The sequence below is a fragment of the Schizophyllum commune genome (genome assembly GCF_000143185.2).
Source record: "Schizophyllum commune H4-8 unplaced genomic scaffold SCHCOscaffold_5, whole genome shotgun sequence".
NCBI lineage: Eukaryota > Fungi > Basidiomycota > Agaricomycetes > Agaricales > Schizophyllaceae > Schizophyllum > Schizophyllum commune.
This window is the reverse complement of record NW_026089542.1, coordinates 2,143,722-2,162,318: the sequence shown is the minus strand read 5'-3', so window position 1 is coordinate 2,162,318 and position 18,597 is coordinate 2,143,722. Positions and strand designations below refer to the sequence as shown.

General features: G+C 57.1%; 6 protein-coding genes across 6 annotated transcripts; 4 read left to right on the top strand and 2 right to left on the bottom strand.

The window, feature by feature from the left end:
* Positions 1-190: 190 nt before the first annotated feature.
* Positions 191-1,996, bottom strand: SCHCODRAFT_02623125 (uncharacterized protein). The gene is made up of 3 exons (XM_003036695.2): positions 978-1,996; positions 564-916; positions 191-510 (listed from the first exon to the last, which is right to left on the bottom strand). The coding sequence occupies exons 1-3, from the start codon at positions 1,697-1,699 to the stop codon at positions 278-280; spliced, it is 1,308 nt and encodes a 435-aa protein (XP_003036741.2). The 5' UTR covers positions 1,700-1,996; the 3' UTR covers positions 191-277.
* A 39-nt stretch (positions 1,997-2,035) lies between these two features.
* Positions 2,036-2,791, top strand: SCHCODRAFT_02666980 (uncharacterized protein; the record flags this gene model as incomplete). Its single annotated transcript, XM_003038051.1, has 3 exons — positions 2,036-2,445; positions 2,497-2,591; positions 2,640-2,791. 3 exons carry the CDS (start codon positions 2,036-2,038, stop codon positions 2,789-2,791), a joined length of 657 nt encoding a protein of 218 aa, XP_003038097.1.
* Positions 2,792-4,177: 1,386 nt separating this feature from the next.
* On the top strand, positions 4,178-6,886 carry SCHCODRAFT_02623122 (cytochrome P450). The gene is made up of 16 exons (XM_050345161.1): positions 4,178-4,345; positions 4,397-4,459; positions 4,515-4,549; positions 4,602-4,655; positions 4,708-4,745; positions 4,794-4,837; positions 4,889-4,957; positions 5,017-5,045; positions 5,096-5,271; positions 5,323-5,582; positions 5,635-5,695; positions 5,746-5,946; positions 6,000-6,029; positions 6,079-6,296; positions 6,357-6,434; positions 6,487-6,886. Exons 1-16 carry the CDS (start codon positions 4,213-4,215, stop codon positions 6,633-6,635), a joined length of 1,638 nt encoding a protein of 545 aa, XP_050200618.1. The 5' UTR covers positions 4,178-4,212; the 3' UTR covers positions 6,636-6,886.
* Positions 6,887-7,117: 231 nt separating this feature from the next.
* Positions 7,118-13,106, top strand: SCHCODRAFT_02623118 (beta and beta-prime subunits of DNA dependent RNA-polymerase). The gene is made up of 13 exons (XM_003038049.2): positions 7,118-7,356; positions 7,405-7,564; positions 7,614-7,948; positions 7,996-8,788; positions 8,839-9,340; positions 9,393-9,413; positions 9,463-9,740; positions 9,792-11,209; positions 11,261-11,310; positions 11,365-12,182; positions 12,236-12,379; positions 12,429-12,656; positions 12,710-13,106. The coding sequence occupies exons 1-13, from the start codon at positions 7,172-7,174 to the stop codon at positions 12,929-12,931; spliced, it is 5,154 nt and encodes a 1,717-aa protein (XP_003038095.1). The 5' UTR covers positions 7,118-7,171; the 3' UTR covers positions 12,932-13,106.
* A 266-nt stretch (positions 13,107-13,372) lies between these two features.
* On the top strand, positions 13,373-15,255 carry SCHCODRAFT_01224680 (uncharacterized protein). Its single transcript, XM_050341281.1, has 2 exons — positions 13,373-13,482; positions 13,535-15,255. Exon 2 carries the CDS (start codon positions 13,711-13,713, stop codon positions 15,100-15,102), a length of 1,392 nt encoding a protein of 463 aa, XP_050200617.1. The 5' UTR covers positions 13,373-13,482; positions 13,535-13,710; the 3' UTR covers positions 15,103-15,255.
* Positions 15,256-15,647: 392 nt separating this feature from the next.
* SCHCODRAFT_02623115 (cytochrome P450) lies at positions 15,648-18,298 on the bottom strand. Its single transcript, XM_003036694.3, has 16 exons — positions 18,161-18,298; positions 18,047-18,109; positions 17,957-17,991; positions 17,851-17,904; positions 17,754-17,791; positions 17,662-17,705; positions 17,543-17,611; positions 17,456-17,484; positions 17,231-17,406; positions 16,917-17,176; positions 16,803-16,863; positions 16,549-16,749; positions 16,470-16,499; positions 16,201-16,418; positions 16,070-16,147; positions 15,648-16,017 (listed from the first exon to the last, which is right to left on the bottom strand). Exons 1-16 carry the CDS (start codon positions 18,291-18,293, stop codon positions 15,869-15,871), a joined length of 1,638 nt encoding a protein of 545 aa, XP_003036740.2. The 5' UTR covers positions 18,294-18,298; the 3' UTR covers positions 15,648-15,868.
* Positions 18,299-18,597: the final 299 nt, after the last annotated feature.

Sequence of the window (18,597 nt, the reverse complement as noted above, 5' to 3'; positions counted from 1 at the left end):
CATTTTGTGGCCATCCGGGGGTACATAATGTGGTCTACGAGATTGTGCGCTACAGGTTTATTTGACTGGTCTGTCCATCTGAGCATGGGCAAGACACTCTCGTAATCAAGGCTGCGAAAAAAAAAGGCGCGACCTGGCGCGCCGTGCATGCCCCTGCCACCTCCAGCACACCCGCGACGTTTACGGTCAATCCCTTCAACGTGATCATGAGCATTGCTCAGGCAGTAAAACTCCTTCCAGTTCGTCGCTACAGATATGTATGCTACAGATACTAGCTTCAAGTCATCCCACTCGATCTCCTCAACGGTTGTCTCACGTTCTTCCCTGACCGTACCCGCTGCGCCTCCGACACCAGCTCTGCTATCAGCTTGTTATACGTCTCCGAGTCGTGCTGCAGCGAGTCGCGGACCTGCAACAAGTATGTGAGGAGTGTTGATGTGTTTGCTATCTGTGTGCGGATCTCCGTGTGCGTGCGCTCGAGGGATGCAAGTGGTTGTAGAGCGAGAGCGTCTGTGCCGAAGTCAGAAGCAAGTCGGAGTAGTGTAATCGGTGCAAGTACTTACCAGCTTCCAGCGCTAGCAACTCCGCTATACGGTCCGTATCTAGTGACGGCTTCGGGCCAAATGGTGACTGTGCCGTTCTTCTCCCTCCTACAGGCGTCCCCGACCGCGAATTCGCAGCAGACCCAGGTGCGCTACTCGACGGCGTATGCCGCGGCCCAGGAGGCGCAGACATCGGTCGAGTAGAGACATGAAGCTGAGGAAGCGCAGACTTCGCGCCCGTACTCGGAAGGACTTCGTCTAGGTTCACGGGTATACCCAGTGTAATGAGGTGCTGCCGCCGAATGCGAGAGCGGATCCAGTTTGGTGGTTTGGTGGGTAAGGGTGCTTGCATCAGGGTGTTGAACATGTTACGGCTGGAAGTGGGTTATGCGTATAAGCACGGATCCTGTGTACAACATATAACCACGAACGTACCTCTCCGGCGTTGTCAAAATCTGGTTCACGCCCTCCGCCTCCCGCTCCGCCTCGTCCGTCACATACCCCTGCACATCGTCGTGCTCCCATATGGGCGCTATAATCGCGTTGATATCGTCCATGAGTCCCTCCCTCGAAGGCATCGGCTCGAGTCGCAATGGTGCCCAGTCCGGGCGGGATGGACCAGGGACACCGAAGCCCGCTGCGTCGTCAAAGCCAGACGGGCTACCGAAACCATTTGCATCGTCGAATCCAGACACGCTGTCGAAGCCAGATGCCTCTCCAAAGCCTGCACTCGCGTCGCCTCCATCCCCTGCGTCGCCAAAGTTGCCAAAATCCCCGAAGTCGTCGTCATCCCCGCCCGCCTGCGCAGGCCCGGCGAAGTCGTCGAAGTCGCCGAAACCGTCGTCGGCTTGACCATTCGTTGTGTCGTTGGCTCCTGGTGCACCAAACCCGTCGTCCTCCGGCACACCTAGCGCAGGTGTGCCATTCGTGCGCGGCGTGGTAAATTCGTCTTCTGTCGTATCCGAGTGAGGTGCGCCGTTCGTCGTCGGCGCATCCACTAACGTCGTCGGCACATCCATCAGCGTCTGCGGAGCATCCGCAAACTCATCCTCGTCCTCGAAGGGGGATTTCGGCGTTATGAGCGAGGATTGCTTGTCCGCAAAGATGTCGACGGGCGCGGGGGTCTCCCAGACGGAGGGGGCGAAGGGGTCGTCCATGAGTGTGGATGAGCTCTCCCGAGACTTAGTTCTTGGTCGACAGGAAGAGCAGTGGGCACGGCGAAGACTGTGCGCCGGTCGAGGACGAGATAGCGAGCTGGTGCAGGCTTGGTGCAGGCGGACGATGCGCGGTCGCGATGTGGAGAGAGAAGGGCGGCACGTGTCCCCTTCGGTCATCTTGCCCGGATGATGATCGCGCGACGCGCCACTCTGAGACTTTCTTCGCGTCTCCCATCCCTCTCTCACCATCCACTCTTCCCCTCTGACCGTCCCCACTTCTCACTCTCCCTCTTCCCCTACGTTCCATCTCCTCCCCTCGCTCACCCCTCCCCCACCATGTCCCCCACCCCCTTCCTCTTCGCCTCCCTCGACTCCAAGCGCCCCCTCACCGCCCGCAAACTCCATCTCCGCCGCCTCTGGGACGTCCTCCACCTCTGTATCCAGCGCAACGACATTCCTCGTGCCTGCCGCGCCTGGCTCATACTCGCGCGCTGCAAGGAGATACCATGGACGGAGCATTGGAATGTGGCAACACTGATCCTCGCGGCAGGGTCCAGCCCCAATAACGCTGCGAACGAGAAGGACACGCCTGCGCATACCGTGGAAGACGAAGAGCTGCCTGCCGTGGACTTCCTGCGCACGATGATGCTGCAGCATCCGGATGCAAGGGAGGATATGCTGAGGGAGCTTGTGTTGCACCTCATCAGCCACAATCGGTGTAGGGAGGCGCTGGACGAGTTAGAGTTGTATGTATATTCGTTCTCAATGCAACTTCTGTTTTTGAGAAGACTTTCGAGATATCTGCCGTCCTTTCCCTTTTCTGATAATCCGACCCTGCACGTCTACGCTGGATTGACAAGACTGTACCTGGCTCAGCCACCTGCAGGCGGAGGTGCGCAAGTTCTCTTTGTCTTGCATCCTGAGGCTAAATCATAGGCAGGCGTATTCAACAAGGCCGGGCTGCGAGACGCGCAGTCGTATTTCGAAAGAGCTTTGGTTCTGGATAAGGACAACGTCGCAGCGAGAGTTTTCCTTGAGAAGGTCGGTCCCTGTTGGTGTCTCCCTGATGCCGTCGCCTCAAATACCAAATGACATTATCGCTTAGATACCTCGTCTGTTGGACTCGGACAATATGGCTATCGATCACGACTCTGAGGATGAGAACGAGATGCGCACCGACGATCGCGCCCGGGATTCCCCAGAAACCCCGTCGAGAAAGAGAATACGAGTCTGAACGGCCTTCTCGCCGTGCGCACTCATCAGAGTGGCCGTCACTCCGCAATCATCAGCCATCTCAATCTCGCACAGCTCCCTAACTTGCATACTGGATTCCCGGAGGAACCTAGCTGGGCAACATCTACCTCATCCCGCCCGAGACGCTCAGGTCCTACATGACCGAGAACTACCTCATCCGCGTAGACGCGGAGCTGCTCAAGCCGTATCTCGCCTTGCAATCGGACTGGGCTCCGTCGAGAAGGGCTTCGCGGCAACGCCGGGGTTGGACGGCGCGGCACCGGAGGCCGAGGAGAGCCGTAGTCGGTTCGGGAGGCTCAGTGTGATGATGACGGAGCTGGATGGCTTGAAGCTGACGGAGGGGATCAACATGCCGGCGATGCCCGCCATGCCGGGAATTCCAAGCAGTCTCACTGGCAACTTTACGCTGAACTCTCTCAGTGCATTTAGGTGATTGTCGGTAGGTATCGTGCACTGCATGGCGTCTTGCAAACTCGCTCGCGGACAATGTCTGCACGTAAGGTCCACCACAATGCTGGAGATTGTCAGTAATCCATCTACGACCTTTGTATGACGCGCAATACTACCGACGCATCACGGCAGCACATCAGGAAGGCCTGCAGAATTTGCCAATGGTGCGCATGTCTACCCAGGTCCCGTACGCTGCTGCAGTGCTCACATCCAACCGTATAGTCAGCGGCACGGTTGCTTGACAAAGAGTTGGCTCTGCAGACGAACGCCGTCGGTTCAGAGGCGTCCTAACTGCTGACAGTCACTAATCCCTACCGCGAAGCTCATGACATATGCGCCGCGCTGATTGAACGGCCCTTCCCAGCGCGTACGTTCGTCAATCGACCATGTAGACCTGACCACCTCTTCATGACCGTCTCAGCCGTATGTTCACAGGCGACAACCACAAGCGTCCATACGCTCTCTTCACCCTGCCGTGATCAAGGGTTGACTTCCCATGTCGCGGCGCAACATTCCCAACCAACTCGGAGCAGCTCGCGCCGCTCACAGCTCGTCCTTTGTCGTCCACTGAGGTGTCGTTCTTGCGCCGGCCGATTACCAAGTCCGTCCAAGTCTTGTGCACCGGCGATCCTTCATAAGAAATGGATAGTGCGCAGAACCTTCCTAAACCCAGGAACTCCGTCCGTGAACTTTGTCGAGGCCCTCAGTCCTTGATATCGATTACGTGCAACGCATCGACTCGCACGCCCCGGGGTCAGTGTATAAAAGCCAGCCCCATCTTCGAAGGATCGCTAGACTTCTTGCCGGGCATGTTCGCCACTATCTTGTTGGCTCTTTCTACCGCCATCCTCGCGCGTGCCATCTGGTTCATCATCACGCGCTTCTTCCTCCGAAGTTCTTTGGATGAGATTCCAGGCCCGGCGCCGCAATCTCTCTTCTCGGGCAAGTGCCTTTCTCATCATGGGTGGTGGCGTTGATCTGACCCTCATGCAGGTAATTTCCTCCAATTGTTCCACGAGGATGCGTGGGCATTTCACGACGAGCTCGCGGACAGATGTGCGTCGCGTTTGAAGATCGATCCGATTGTATTACTGACTTCGTATGCATATAGATGGGAACATCGTGCGGACGACTGGACTTCTCGGGGTGAAGGAGAGCGTCTCTCACCACTACTTGAAGGTGCTAACCAGATTCTTAGGAGAGAGAGCTTTACGTGGCTGACCCGAAGGCGCTTCAACATGTCCTTCTCAAGGTGAGTGCAGGCGCTTAAGGGAATCTAAAGCTGACCACAGGATGACCTGCAGGACCAGGAAATCTGGGAAGAGCATCCCCAATTCATTTCGTGCGTTGACTGGATGAGTTTATGCGACAGCTGAACTCACGATATCAGTGATAATTACTTGTTCTTTGGTGAAGGGCTCCTGGCCACTATTGGTGAGCCACAAGTCCTCTCATCCATGTCGATCTCTTATCGGTTATTCGAAGGTGCCCGGCATAAGAAACAACGCAAACTCATGAACCCCGTCTTCTCGACCGCACATATGCGTAACATGAGTGCGTTTACCGCTGCCTGTATACGCGCGATTGCTGAAACATCGATTTCCTACTCGCAGTTCCTATCTTCCAGGAAACTGTTGGCCGTGTAAGTCTCCGCCTTTCGAAGTGGAAGTGCTGGGCTAATCGCATGAACAGCTTCGCACAACGCTTGAGGATCTCACAAAGAACGGCCCGCAAGAGGTCGACATGCTGCACTGGATGGGACGGACCGCGATGGAGCTCATTGGTCGCAGCGGTCTCGGGTTCTCATTTGATTCTCTCGCGGTCGATGATCCAGGGCACCCTGCTGCCGCCTGCTTCAAGGAGGTCCTGTAGGTGCTCGCATAATTTGGACAGAACATTGGCTGATGACATTTGCGCAGACCTTCCGCATCCAAAGGCTTGATGATGTTCTGGCGTGCATACCTTCTTCCCCACGTTTACAGACTGGGTCCCCCCTGGATTCGCCGCGCCATCGTGGACCTCATCCCGTCGCGTGATCTCCATAGCGTGCGGGATAAGATCGACACGATCTGGGCCACTTCGCAGGAGATCTACGCGCAGAAGAAGGCGGCGCTGTCCTCCGGTGATGAAGCTGTGAAGCAGCAGATTGGCCTCGGCAAGGATATTTTGAGCTTGTTGAGTACGCATCCCGCTTTTGCGAAGCGTCTGTCTTATACTGACTGCTCTTGTAGTTCGCGCGAACATGAAGACGGACGATCCTTTGGACGAGACAGAGCTCCTGGGACAGATGTCGTGAGTAACTTGGTCGTACACGCGTTCACCGTGGCTAAGCCAGTCCTCAGCACTCTGATATTCGCGGCAACGGATACGACTTCCTCTGCTCTGTCACAGATCTTCTATCTTCTCGCGCAACATCCAGACGTCCAGAATCGCATCAGGCAAGAGCTTCGTACAGTCAAGGAGGCCGCCGGCAACGAGATGACCTATGACGATTATGAGGCACTCACTTACATGGACGCCGTCATCCGAGAGACGCTTCGTGTGTAAGCCGATCCCCTTCTTCTGCATGCTCTTGTTGTGCTGACCCTCCACGTAGCTACCCGCCTCTCACCCTTCTCAAGCGCAAGTGAGCAGTTCCATTCCATCACCGCTTTCAGTCGCTCATGAACTTTCAGGGCTAACAAAGACGTGATCCTCCCCTTCGGCAAGCCCATCACTGGCGCAGATGGCCGCGAATTGTCCGAGGTCCATGTCCCCGCCGGCTCGTCCGTGATCATCTCCGTCATCAACGCCAGCCGGAGCAAGGAAATATGGGGCGCTGACGCGCTGGAGTGGAAGCCAGAACGATGGCTGTCGCCGCTCCCAGATTCGATCACGAGCGCCCATATGCCTGGTGCGTGTGAGGCTTTTGTCTTGTCGGGATAAACAATATTAATGGCTGATGATTATGCAGGCATCTACAGCAACCTACTTACCTTCCTGGGCGGCGGGCGCGCGTGCATTGGCTTTAAGTTCTCGCAGCTTGAGATGAGTAAGTGGTAGATTCCTTCACCGTTGTCGTCAATTGAAGGTCTTTGCAACAGAGGTCGCCCTTGCTGAGATTCTGGACGCCTTCCAGCTTGCTCCTAGCGCGAAGGCGGTGAAGTGGCGCATGGGGAACATCAGTACCGCGTGTGTTGAGGGCGAGCCGGATGTGTCGCAGCTTCCAGTGATGCTCTCTAGAGCCAACTGAGGCCCAAGCCACCGCTATCGAAGTACTGCCATGAGTTTTCCGTATTCCCATTGTCAGCATCAATCTACTTTTGTAACGCGGCCTCGAGAGCATCGGCAAGGCGACATGTTGTTTATACCAATGTGCCCCCTCCCCTCGATCACGTTTCCGTATCGTATTTCCCTCGACGACATCGTCCCCTTCTACGACATCTACGATAATCGCCAAACCGACGTCGAGAAGGTCTTTATAGAGACGCAGCTCTAGCCCGCCCAGCAGGGGCTTCCCAGCTACGACACGAGTGAAAGACTGAGTCCTGTAGGAAACTATAACGAATAGGAGAAATCCATTATATTTTATCCCCTTGTACTTTATGTGGTCCACGCCTTTGCTCTATATCCGGCTCCCACAGTCACCATGATGAGACCGGCGTCACGAAGAACAAAAGCTTCCTGTTTTGGTCAATTGGAGGGTGATCGAGATGATCATTGATTTGTGTTCCTCGAGAGCGTTGACCAAAACTTTGAAGTCGCGCGAGGAGGCGCGCCGTCGCCGCCATGAACATCTCCCACTCCATTCCCTCCACCGTCACCGGTATCTCCTTCTCCTTCCTCACTACCGACGACGTCAAGCGCATATCCGTCAAGCAGATCGTGAACCCTGTCCTCCTCGACGATCTCAACCGACCTAACAATGGCGGTCTCTACGATCCCGCCCTCGGACCCAGTGAGCGGAACGATATGTGAGCATACGAGCCGCTGGAAGGGGACCTTGCCTGACGCGTTCGCAGCTGCGCGACATGCCGCCTGAGCTACTTCACCTGTCCCGGGCACTTTGGGCACATCGAGCTCCCCGCACCAGTCTTCCACCCCCTCTTCATGTCGAACATGCTGAACCTGCTGCGAGGGACGTGTCTCTTCTGTCACCAGTTCAAGATGTCAAGAACGGTGGTGCGTAGACGTGCGCCGATAGCTCATCGCTTCCCTCACACTCCCGCAGTTGTGGAAGTACATGGCGAAGCTCAAATTGCTGGAGAGGGGACTGTTGGACGCGGCGCAGGGTGTCGACGATATCCACATACGCGTGTCACGTCGGAGTAGGGATAAGGACGCCATGGATGTCGACGTGCCTGCTCAGACGAAGTCGGTGGACGAGACGCCTGAGCAGTTCATGATGCGTTTGAACTTGTATGTTGCTCTGCAAATACGGCGCGCATCGACTAGCAAACGCGACAACTACAAGGATGGCCTTGTATACCAGACACGGAAGGACGTGATCCATGACTTCCTTAAGGCTACGAGCTTGAACAGGTGTCAGAACGAGGCATGTGGCTGGTGCGTATGCTTGTTATGTAGATGAGGTGATGACTGATGCTCTACAGCCCCGCGTATACCTTCCGAAAGGAGGGCTCGACCAAGATTATCGAATACGATCTGTCAATAAAGCAGAAGGCGCAGCTCACGCGGAGACGGCCGGACGTCCTGGCTCTCGAGCGACTGAGCGCGCAAGCAGCAGCAGCTCAGGAGAACGCTACCGGTCCCCCTTCCGACGTCGAGGACGAGGACGACGAAACCGACGAAGGCGAGGCCGACGATCTCACGCCAGGCGCTACGACAGACGCCAACGCCCTTCCCCGCGCCGCGAACGGGAAGGTCAAGACAAAGCGTGGGCGCAATGAGCGCGTCATGGCTCCCGAGGAGTGCCGCGCGCATCTGCGCCGGCTCTTCCGCAAGGAGCCCGTGATGTGCGCACTCATCTACGGCCGACACGGCGCGTGCGCCCCCTCGACCCCCATCGCCTCCGCGGACATGTTCTTCCTTGAGGTCATCTCCGTCGCCCCTACGCGTTTCCGCCCGCCTGCGAAAATGAACGACACGTTGTTTGAACACCCGCAGAATGAGCTGTTGGCAAAGGTGCTCAATACGTGCTACCGGCTGCGCGACCTGAATGTGAACTTGCGGCAAGCGTCGGAGAAGGGGGCGGAGTTCAATGACACGGAGAGGAGGAGGGTGATGGGGATGCTGTTAGAGGCGTTGGTGCAGTTGCAGGTGGATGTGAACAGTTTCATGGACAGCAGCAAGAACCCGGCGCCGATGCGACAAGGGAAGCTGCCCCCTCCTGGTGTGAAGCAGGGCCTCGAGCGGAAGGAAGGTCTGTTCCGTAAGCACATGATGGTGAGTGCCTACACACCGACAATACTAGAGCTTCACTAATCCCGGAATAGGGTAAGCGCGTCAACTACGCCGCTCGCTCCGTCATTTCGCCCGACGCCAACATTGAGCCAAACGAGATCGGTATACCACCCGTCTTCGCGCGCAAGCTCACCTTCCCGGAGCCTGTTACGCACCACAACGTGAACGCTCTTCGCCAACTCGTCATCAACGGACCTCGCAATCACCCCGGCGCGGCGATCATCGAGCACGAAGATGGTCACAAACAGTCTTTGGACAAGCTTACTGTCGAGCAGCGTACCGCGCTCGCCAATCAGCTTATGACCCCGCAAGGCGACACGCACAACCGACATGGACTGTCGACAAGAACACCCGCAATCAACAAGAAAGTGTACCGACACTTGCAGGACGGCGACATGCTCATTCTGAATCGTCAACCCACCTTGCATAAACCGAGTATGATGACACATCGAGCGAAGGTGCTGCAGGGCGAGAAGACCATTCGCATGCACTACGCAAACTGTAACTCGTACAACGCTGACTTCGACGGTGATGGTAGGTGTTTCGCCTGCTATGCATTTGGGCATGTGCTGACCCGTCTTCTCAGAGATGAACATTCATTTCCCTCGTAAGTAGTAAGGTTGTTCTTCCAACTTCTCACTCTAATTGCCTCCAAGAGAACGAGATCGCTCGCGCCGAGGCTACCTTCATCGCCAACACCGACAACCAGTACTTGGTACCCACATCCGGCAACCCTTTGCGTGGCCTCATCCAAGATCACGTCGTAGCCGGTGTCTGGATGACTTGTCAAGATGCCTTCTTCGAGCGCGAAGAGTACTTCCAGCTACTATACGGTGCGTTACGACCGGAGGACCAGACGGTCGCAACCTCAAGAATCGTCACATTGCCGCCGACCATCTGGAAGCCGAGGCCCTTGTGGACGGGAAAGCAGATCGTGAGCTGTGCCCAGAGCGTATGGGTGATACAATTGCTCATGTATCGCTAGATCTCCACTGTCCTCAAGAACGTCACCCCTACTGAGTTCGACGGCATCACGCTCAACGCCAAGACGAAGGTTCCCGGAAAGCTCTGGGGCAACGCATCCAAGGAGGATAAGGTCATCTTCATGGACGGCGAGCTCTTGTGCGGTGTCCTCGATAAGGCTGCCTTTGGTGCCTCCGAATACGGTATCGTGCACTCTGTATATGAGCTCTATGGTGCCGATGTCGCTGGCCGCCTTCTTGGCATCCTCTCCCGCCTCTTCACTAAGTTCTTGCAGCATCGCGCCTTCACGTGTCGCATGGACGATCTCATCCTCACTCCAAACGGTGACGCGACGCGCCGCGACATCCTCGCGAAGAACAAGGAGCTTGGCACGGAGGCTGCCATCGAGAATTTCCCCTCGCTCAAGGGCGTGGCCAAGGAGGAGGTTCCGACCGTCCTGCGTTCCCTCCTCGGCGAGGTTTTGCGCGACGACAACAAGATGGCTGGACTGGATGTGACGGTCAAGACCCGCCTCTCCTCGCTCACATCGAAGATCTCCGACGCCTGCTTGCCTGACGGTCTGTACCGCAAATTCCCGCACAACCACATGCAGGCCATGACGCAGTCCGGTGCGAAGGGCTCGGCTGTCAACGTTCGCCAGATCTCCTGTGGTCTTGGGCAGCAGGAGCTCGAAGGTCGCCGTGTTCCGGTGATGGTATCTGGCAAGACGCTGCCCTCCTTCAAAGCCTTCGAGACGAAAGCCATCGCCGGTGGCTACGTCGCCAGCCGCTTCTTGACCGGAATCAAGCCCCAGGAGTTCTACTTCCACTGCATGGCCGGTCGCGAAGGTCTCATCGACACCGCCGTCAAGACCTCGCGCTCCGGCTACCTCCAGCGCTGTCTCATCAAGCACCTCGAGGGCATCCGCGTGCACTACGACAACACCGTGCGCGGGAGCGACTCCAGCGTCTACCAGTTCAACTACGGCGGCGACGGGCTGGACGTGACGAAGCAGAAGCACCTGTACCAGTTCGACTTCATCGCGCAGAACGAGGTCTCGTTCGTCAACCGGCTGCGCCCCTCGGAGGTCAGCACGGTCACGGACAGCAAGCTCGCGGCGTCGTATATGAAGAAGGTGCTTAAGAAGTCGTTGGTGAGGGAGGGCAACACGCCACCGCCGCGCAACCAGTTCGACCCCGTGCTTTCGGTGTACAATCCCGCGAAGTACCTTGGCGCGACGTCGGAGCAGTTTGCGACGGCGGTGGGCGAGTACGCGAAGAAGAACCCGAGCAAGCTACTATTGCTGAAGGGCGAGGAGGACCCAATCAAGCGGAAGAAGGCGCTGGTGAAGGTGAACAACTTCAAGACGCTCATGAACATTAAGTATATGCGCAGCCTGGTCGAACCGGGCGAAGCCGTCGGACTACTTGCGTCGCAGGGGTGCGCTCGTTTCACCTCGTTCACGCTTGCTTTGTGCTGATTTTGCGATAGTGTCGGGGAGCCGTCCACGCAGATGACGCTGAACACTTTCCATTTCGCCGGTACGCACTTCTCATGCCCTTCCAGGTTTTAGTGCGAAGGCTGACCCCCCGCAGGCCACGGTGCCGCCAACGTCACCCTCGGTATCCCCCGCCTGCGCGAAATCGTCATGACTGCCTCGCAAAAACCCAAGACGCCCTCTATGACCATGAAGGTCCGCAAGGGCGTCTCCGCCGAGGACATCGCCCTGTTCTGCAAGCGCGCCTCGCGCCTCACGCTCTCCCAAATCGTCGACACCGTCACCGTCAAGGAGCGCCTCGTCGTCGAGGGCGACGCGCGGCGCACGCGCTTCGCCGTCGATCTCGCTTTTTTCCCGCGCGCCGAGTACGCCGCGGAGTACGATGTGGAACCGGCGGAGATCCTGGCCGCGTTTGCGACGCGCTTCCCGCTGACGCTGAAGAAGGAACTGCAGGCGGAGCTGAAGAAGCTGGATGCGGATCTGCGCGCGCAGATCCAGGAGCTGGGGAAGGGGATGAAGCCGAGGGAGACGGAGGGACAAGAGTCGCCGGATGATGAGGATGGCGAGGCTGCTGCTTCTGCGCCGAGGAGACGGGACGACGATGAGGAGAGCGAGGACGGTGACGGCGATGCGGATGAGGAGAAGCGGCAACGCCAGCGCAAGCAGATGGCGACGTACGAGGATGACGAGGATGAGGAAGATGAGGACGAGGTACAGGGCGAGATAGGCGAGGAGGAGCTCGAAGCCGCGTTCGCGTCTGACGATGAGGAGGAGAAAGTGCAGAAGGAGGTCAAGGGCGCGAAGAAGCGGGGCATAGCGAAGCAGGTCGACAAGGTCCGGAATGTCTTCAAGAAGAACCTGGTGCAGGCCGTCGACTTTGACTTTACCGAGTCGCACTGTACGTTCCAAATTGAGGTGAGTGGGGGATGTGTCAGAATAACATCGTCCGTGCTGATCGGTACCGACAGTTCTCCTCGGATATGCCCAAGCTGTTGTTCGTCGGCATTGTCGAGCGAACATGTAAGGCGACCGTCGTGCGCGAGATCAAGGGTATCACGGACTGCTTCGCCGTCAAGGACGATAGCAAGAACAAGGCCGAACCCGAGATCAAGGTAAGCTCGCTTCGAAACATCACTTTTCATCTTTTCACCGTGCTTGCAGCTCACGACGAATGGCTCCAACCTGCCCGGTGTCTGGGACTTCACCGCGGACCTGGAGGAGAGCATCATCGACGAGGACGACATGTACTCGAACGATATCTACGCGATCCTCAAGACGTACGGTGTCGAGATGGCGCGGGCGGCGATCTTGCGCGAGATGGGTGGTGTCTTCGGCGCGTACAACATTCAGGTGGACCGCCGGCATCTGGAGCTCATCGCCGACTACATGGTACGTGTTTTCTATGGAAGAAAAGGACAGAGTGGCTCACGTACCATTTTCAGACCTTCGATGGCGGCTACAAGCCCTTCAACCGCAAGGGTATCTCAACAAACTCCTCGCCTCTGCTCAAGGCGTCCTACGAGACCACTGCTGCGTTTTTGTCAGACGCGACGCTGTACGGTGACTACGACGACCTATCCAGTCCGTCAGGAAACGTCGTAATGGGCAAGCCGAACCGGATCGGCACAGGTGTCTTCGATGTGGTCATGCCGTTGCCACAATAGTATATTCCAGCTGTGTTGTCTCGAAAAGTAGCATACGTATCTACTGCTCCTTGCTATCTTGTTGTACTGTAGTGACTGTAATTGAACCTGGTCCCTCATCGCATATTCTATCAAAAACCCAGGCGCCCTCGTCCCTTCCCAAATGTACCCGAATTAAGCGGTTTTTTTCATGCCTTGGCTAGTCAATCATTGTAACATTACAGACGGAAGACTGAAAAAAAGGTATGCTCAGGTTGGGCGGCCGCCACAAGTCCGACAGACGACGACAGGTGCGGGGGTGATCTTTCGGGGAACAATGCAAAGTGCCAGAGCACATCACATATCACACGCACCTATCAACGATCGCCGTCACGAACGCGTCCGGTCACATGTGACAGCGGTGTTCTGGGGTCCAACATACCGCGCTTTGCATTCTTTTCCTTCAACCACCACGCGCATAAGGGCCAGCTCTTTGTCAGCCCTGATATCCGCGCACAGATTCCCACAACTATTTCTCAGTGAACTCACGAATACTTCCTGCGACTGTTCGAAGCCATAGGACAAAGGAAGAGGTGCGTGAACCATGTTGAAATCCCCTGCCACACCCCCTCACCCCTCGCTCAGAATCGATCAGAAGGAAGTCATCAGGGGTATCCGTTGGGCACGCTGCGCAATTTGGTCCTCCCATTGTTCGACTAGCTACAAATCGCGACGCGCGTGCGCCACCCCTCTTCCTCGACTACCAGCTGCCTCAAGACACCGGCCAGCAAGAGCACGCACTCTGCATCGCGTATCCCGACATGTCCGTCTCTCAACCCTCCGCGTCAAGGCGCGCTCCCCTCCGCGAGATGCCCCTCGACCTGTTCGTCGCGCCACAGCCAAGGCCGATCAAGACCAACATCTTTGGTGCTAGCCCATCGTCGCGCCCGAACAAGCGTCCGCACTCGCCCGGAGACGTCAGCATGTACAGCCCCGCCAAGCGCCGCATCATGGAGGTGGAGGGCATCATCTCGCCACAGAAGATGAAGTCGCCGTCTTCGTCTGCGGCGGCGAAGTCGCCCTTCTCGTCTGCGAAGTCGCCCTTCTCGTCCGCGAAATCGCCCATTTCGTCCGCGTATCGCAACCTGTACACAGCCGCCACCGCCAAGTTCGCGGACGCGCTGATAGGGCCCGACAGTCCTGCGAAGAAGCTCGACTTCTCGGCGGCGTGCGAGGAGGATGAGGAAGGACGAAGCATCTCTGCACTATCGGCCAGCCGCTCGGGCATGCGCACGCCAAAGGCATCCTGCGCGCGACTTGCGCCGTCTCCGAAGATGAAGCTGCTGGGGTCGAAGTCGGCCCGCGCCTCGTCTCCAGACGATTGCGAGATGACGGACTACTTCGCGTCGCCGGGACCGTCTCCCGACCTCTTTACATCGCGTGGTCCTTCTCTCGATCGCGATCCTGCTTCACTCCATCCCAACCCCGCGTCTTTCCATCCTCAGCACGCGTCCCTCCATCCTGCTCCCCTCCACCAACACCCTGTCCCCATCCGTCACATTCCCCGCGTCCCGCCTCCGCCCATCCATGCCACCTCGATCCACTACCCTGGCTTCCAGATCCATCTGGACGATTTCGATGTTGTCGTCGATGAGCAGGAGGGTAGCCAGGCGTCGGTGGATACTGGTGAGGCGGCCTCAGCGCATGCCCGTGGTGAGCCAACGGAGATAGCGAACACCCGCACCCAGTCGGCGGAGAAGGAAAACGTGCCCGCCCCGCGCAGGGCGAGCGCCAAGGATTCGGCGACGGCGAGTCTCAAACGATCATCGACGGACCCCATCCCAGAGCTCACCGCCCTCCTGTTCTCCCCCGAGGGCAAAAAGAGCGTGCTGAATGTGCCGGATCGCGCGTCGTCGATGCCTAGCATGCTCAGGTCGTCCTCGCCTAGCACGCTAGGCTCGCCCGCGCGGGCGAAGGGTCCGACTCTGCCTGCGATGACGAAGAGTCCGTCTCTGCCTGCGCGGGAGAAAGGCAAGCGCCGCGAGGGATCGCTCACGCCCAAGGCGTGCTCGGGACTCGCCCGAGAAGTCCGCGCTTCACCTGCGCGCGACGTTCGTCCTTCGCCCGCGCAAAGGAAGGAGCGGCGTCGGATGTTGGAGGACGAGGTGGACGCCATGGAGGAAGACGATGACTGTGAGGGCGTGTTCCTGTGAGACCGCGCAATCAAGCCATCCGCATCCCTCGCGAGCAGGGACCTACGCTCCCCCGCGGTCAGAGAGCCTACGCTCCTCACCATGAAGTCACGCTCTCTCCGCTCGCATATCTATGTCTCGCTATCTGCTCTGTCATGTCCATCTCCTCCATTATTTAGTTCCCCTCCTCCACTATTCAGTTCCCGAATGAATCCAATCCCCACCACTACACCCTACGTCCCTCCCCTCGCTATCCATTATTTACGACTCGCCACGACCCACCACTTTCCCTTTCTATGTACAATCATGGCCTTTGCCTTTTCTCCTTCACCCCATGTACGACACACCCTTCCCTTCTGATCGGGGAGACGAGGCGCCGCCGTCAGGTCGACACCGAACACGCACTGGCAGCCTCGTCTCACCCACTTTCCCAATTCCCTTATAAGTAGCGTATACGTACCCAGTAGTCAGTAGTAGTATATTGCTCGTCCTGTTGGGCATGCATAGTTCCAGTCAAGCAATACTATGACGGATCGACAGGATTTAGAGCGGAGGGTGTTGGAGAGGTTGGTTGCAACTTGCACAGCAAGCGGGAATAAGTTCACGTGATCGAATCGTTGTGGTCCACTGGCGCAAATAATGGTCAACACACTGGCGCCGACAATGGTCAGGGTCGCGCTATGAAAGTACGTCGAGGTAGAGATGATGATCGCCGGACATCAAGCATCAGTACTGTGATGCTCTAGCACTGCGATGCTTGAGTTCTGTGATACAGGTAGCTAGAAGCTCAGTCCGCCCTGGACAGCACCACCGGAAGCTGCGACAAGTCCGGTTCGCCCTCAACGCATGCGGTGCTGATGTTCCCCATGCGCCACTTGACCGCCTTCGGGCTAGGCGCGAGCTGGAATGCGTCGAGGATCTCAGCGAGGGCGACCTCTGTTTCGAGATACGTTAAATGACGACAGCGACGAAAAGGCTTTTCACGTACTCATCTCCAGCTGCGAGAACTTGAAGCCGATACAGGCGCGCCCGCCGCCCAGGAAGGTGAGAAGGTTGCTATATATGCCTTCAGAGCCATCAGCCTTCACCGCCCCGAGCTCCTTCCTTGACAACACTCACCAGGCATATGCGCACTCATAATCGACTCGGGCAACGGCGCCAGCCACCTTTCGGGCTTCCACTCCAGCGCATCCGCGCCCCACAGCTCTTTGCTCCGGTTCGCGTTGTTGATGGAGACTATGAGGGAGGAGCCGGCGGGGACGAGGACCTCGGAGAGCTCGCGGCCGTCGGTGCCTAAGATGGGCTTACCGAAGGGGAGGATCACGTCCTTGTTGGCTCTGAGGTTTGGTGAGTAACCGAAAGTGTCCACGTATATAGGGACTACACACTTGCGCATGAGCAGGGTGACAGGCGGATAGCTGCATGGAAGGTCAGCACGTCGACGATTATTGGAGGGAACTGACTAACAGCCGAAGGGTCTCCCGAATGACAGTATCCATGTAAGTGAGCGCCTCATAATCGTCGTAGGCCATCACACCGCCGGCAGCCTCATTCACTGTCCGGATCTCCTGGCGGATGCGGTCCTGGACTCCTGGATGCTGAGCGAGAAGGTAGAAAATGCGCGACAGGGCAGAAGAAGTCGTATCCGTGGCTGCGAATATAAGAGTTCTGGGAAAATGCCGTCAGTATGCCATGGCAGCGCAGAACCGATAGCCACATACGACATCTGCCCGAGGAGCTCCGTCTCGTCCAGCGGATCTTCCGTCTTCAGATTCGCGCGAACTGTTGAATGGGTGAGCACCTGACACACGCCTCGACACGACGGGCAAGCGTACTCAGCAAACTCAGAATATCCTTCCCCAGCCCAATCTGCCGCTTCACCGCCTCATCCCCAGACGACAGCGCCGCCTTCTTCTGCGCATAGATCTCCTGCGACGTGGCCCAAATCGTATCAATCTTGTCCCGCACGCTGTGCAAGTCGCGTGAGGGAATGAGGTCTACGATGGCGCGGCGGATCCAGGCGGGGCCAAGCTTGGATACGTGGGGGAGGAGATAGGCGCGCAAGAACATCATGGAGCCTTTGGAGGCGGACGGTCTAGAGGAAGAATGTGGTCAGTCGGTACTTTCGCTAGGGATGGTAAGGACGTACAGAATCTCTTTGAAGCAGGCGGCAGCAGGATGTCCGGGGTCATCGACCGCGAGAGAATCGAATGAGAAACCGAGACCGCTGCGGCCGATGAGCTCCATTGCGGTGCGACCCATCCAGTGCAACATGTCGACTTCTTGTGGGCCATTCTTGGTGAGATCCTCGAGGGTCGTGCGAAGCTGCTCATGCGTCAAGATACGGCAGTCAAGCGGGATGGCGGAGACTTACACGACCAACAGTCTCCTGGAAAATAGGGACTACAAGAGATCACTTATGATTTAGCCATCGCGCACATGTAGGTAGCGGTATACGCACTCATGTTACGCATATGCGCGGTCGAAAACACGGGGTTCATAAGCTTGCGCTGCTTCTTGTGCCGGGCACCTTGGGGGAATTGAAGAGAGAATGACATGGACAGGACGACGTAGGCTCACCAATCGTAGCCAGAAGGCCTTCGCCAAAGAACAAGTAATTGTCACTGGTAGCATCAGCTTGAACACCACTTCATCGCATCTGGCCGACGCACGAAAGGAACTGGGGATGCTCTTCCCAGATTTCCTGATCCTATAGGTCGTCATTGAGTCAATGTAAGCCTCGGAACCAGCTTCGACGTCCACAATCACCTTGAGAAGGACATGGTGAAGCGCCTTCGGATCAGCCACGTAAAGCAGTTTCTCCTGCGAGTCTGGTCAGCATCTTCAGGCAGTGGCAGAGAACGCTCTTCGTCACCCCTAGAAGTCCAGTGGTTCGAACGATGTTACCATCTGGGGACATGCGCAGTCAGATATAACATTGATTCAGCAATCGAGAGCGACGTGCATCTGTCCGCAAGCTCGTCATGAAAGGCCCACGCATCCTCGTGGAACAATTGCAGGAAATTTCCTGTACGAAGGTCAGATCAACGCCACCACTCATACTGAAAGAAGCACTTGCCCGAGAAGAGAGATTGCGGCGCCGGGCCTGGAATCTTATCCAAAGAACTTTGCAAAAAGAAGCGCGTGATGATGGACCAAATGGCACGCGCGAGGATAGCAGTAGAGAGAGCCAGCAAGACAGTCGCGAACATGCCCGGAAAGAAGACCAGCGATCCTTCGACGATGGGGCTGGGTTTTATACACTCACGTCCGGGCGTGCGGGTCGATGCGATGCACGTAATCGATATCGAGGACTGAGGACTTTTGACAAAGTTCACGGACGCAGTTCCTGGGTTTCGGAAGGTTCTGAGCGCCAGAGTTCACTTATGAGGGATCGCCGCTGCACAAGGCTTGGACACAATCGGTATGGCCGGTGCAACCCGCTGTAAGCGACAAAGGGCGAGGTATATCAGCTGCGGAACTCTTCCGAGTCGGCTGGGAGTCGCGACGCAACAT

Coding starts and splice junctions, on each gene's coding strand:
- SCHCODRAFT_02623125 (XM_003036695.2), bottom strand. CDS start 1,699: ATGGACGACCCCTTCGCCCCCTCCGTCTGGGAGACCCCCGCGCCCGTC. Junction 917..977: donor ATTTTGACAACGCCGGAGAG/GTACGTTCGTGG, acceptor ACCCACTTCCAG/CCGTAACATGTTCAACACCC. Junction 511..563: donor GTTGCTAGCGCTGGAAGCTG/GTAAGTACTTGC, acceptor ACTTCGGCACAG/ACGCTCTCGCTCTACAACCA.
- SCHCODRAFT_02623115 (XM_003036694.3), bottom strand. CDS start 18,293: ATGTTCGCGACTGTCTTGCTGGCTCTCTCTACTGCTATCCTCGCGCGT. Junction 17,792..17,850: donor TTCACCATGTCCTTCTCAAG/GTGATTGTGGAC, acceptor GACGACCTATAG/GATCAGGAAATCTGGGAAGA. Junction 16,148..16,200: donor TATGAGTGCGCATATGCCTG/GTGAGTGTTGTC, acceptor ATGGCTCTGAAG/GCATATATAGCAACCTTCTC.
- SCHCODRAFT_01224680 (XM_050341281.1), top strand. CDS start 13,711: ATGTCCGTCTCTCAACCCTCCGCGTCAAGGCGCGCTCCCCTCCGCGAG.
- SCHCODRAFT_02623118 (XM_003038049.2), top strand. CDS start 7,172: ATGAACATCTCCCACTCCATTCCCTCCACCGTCACCGGTATCTCCTTC. Junction 8,789..8,838: donor TGTTCCGTAAGCACATGATG/GTGAGTGCCTAC, acceptor ATCCCGGAATAG/GGTAAGCGCGTCAACTACGC. Junction 9,414..9,462: donor GATGAACATTCATTTCCCTC/GTAAGTAGTAAG, acceptor ATTGCCTCCAAG/AGAACGAGATCGCTCGCGCC.
- SCHCODRAFT_02623122 (XM_050345161.1), top strand. CDS start 4,213: ATGTTCGCCACTATCTTGTTGGCTCTTTCTACCGCCATCCTCGCGCGT. Junction 4,958..5,016: donor CGCACATATGCGTAACATGA/GTGCGTTTACCG, acceptor TCCTACTCGCAG/TTCCTATCTTCCAGGAAACT. Junction 6,435..6,486: donor GTTCTCGCAGCTTGAGATGA/GTAAGTGGTAGA, acceptor TCTTTGCAACAG/AGGTCGCCCTTGCTGAGATT.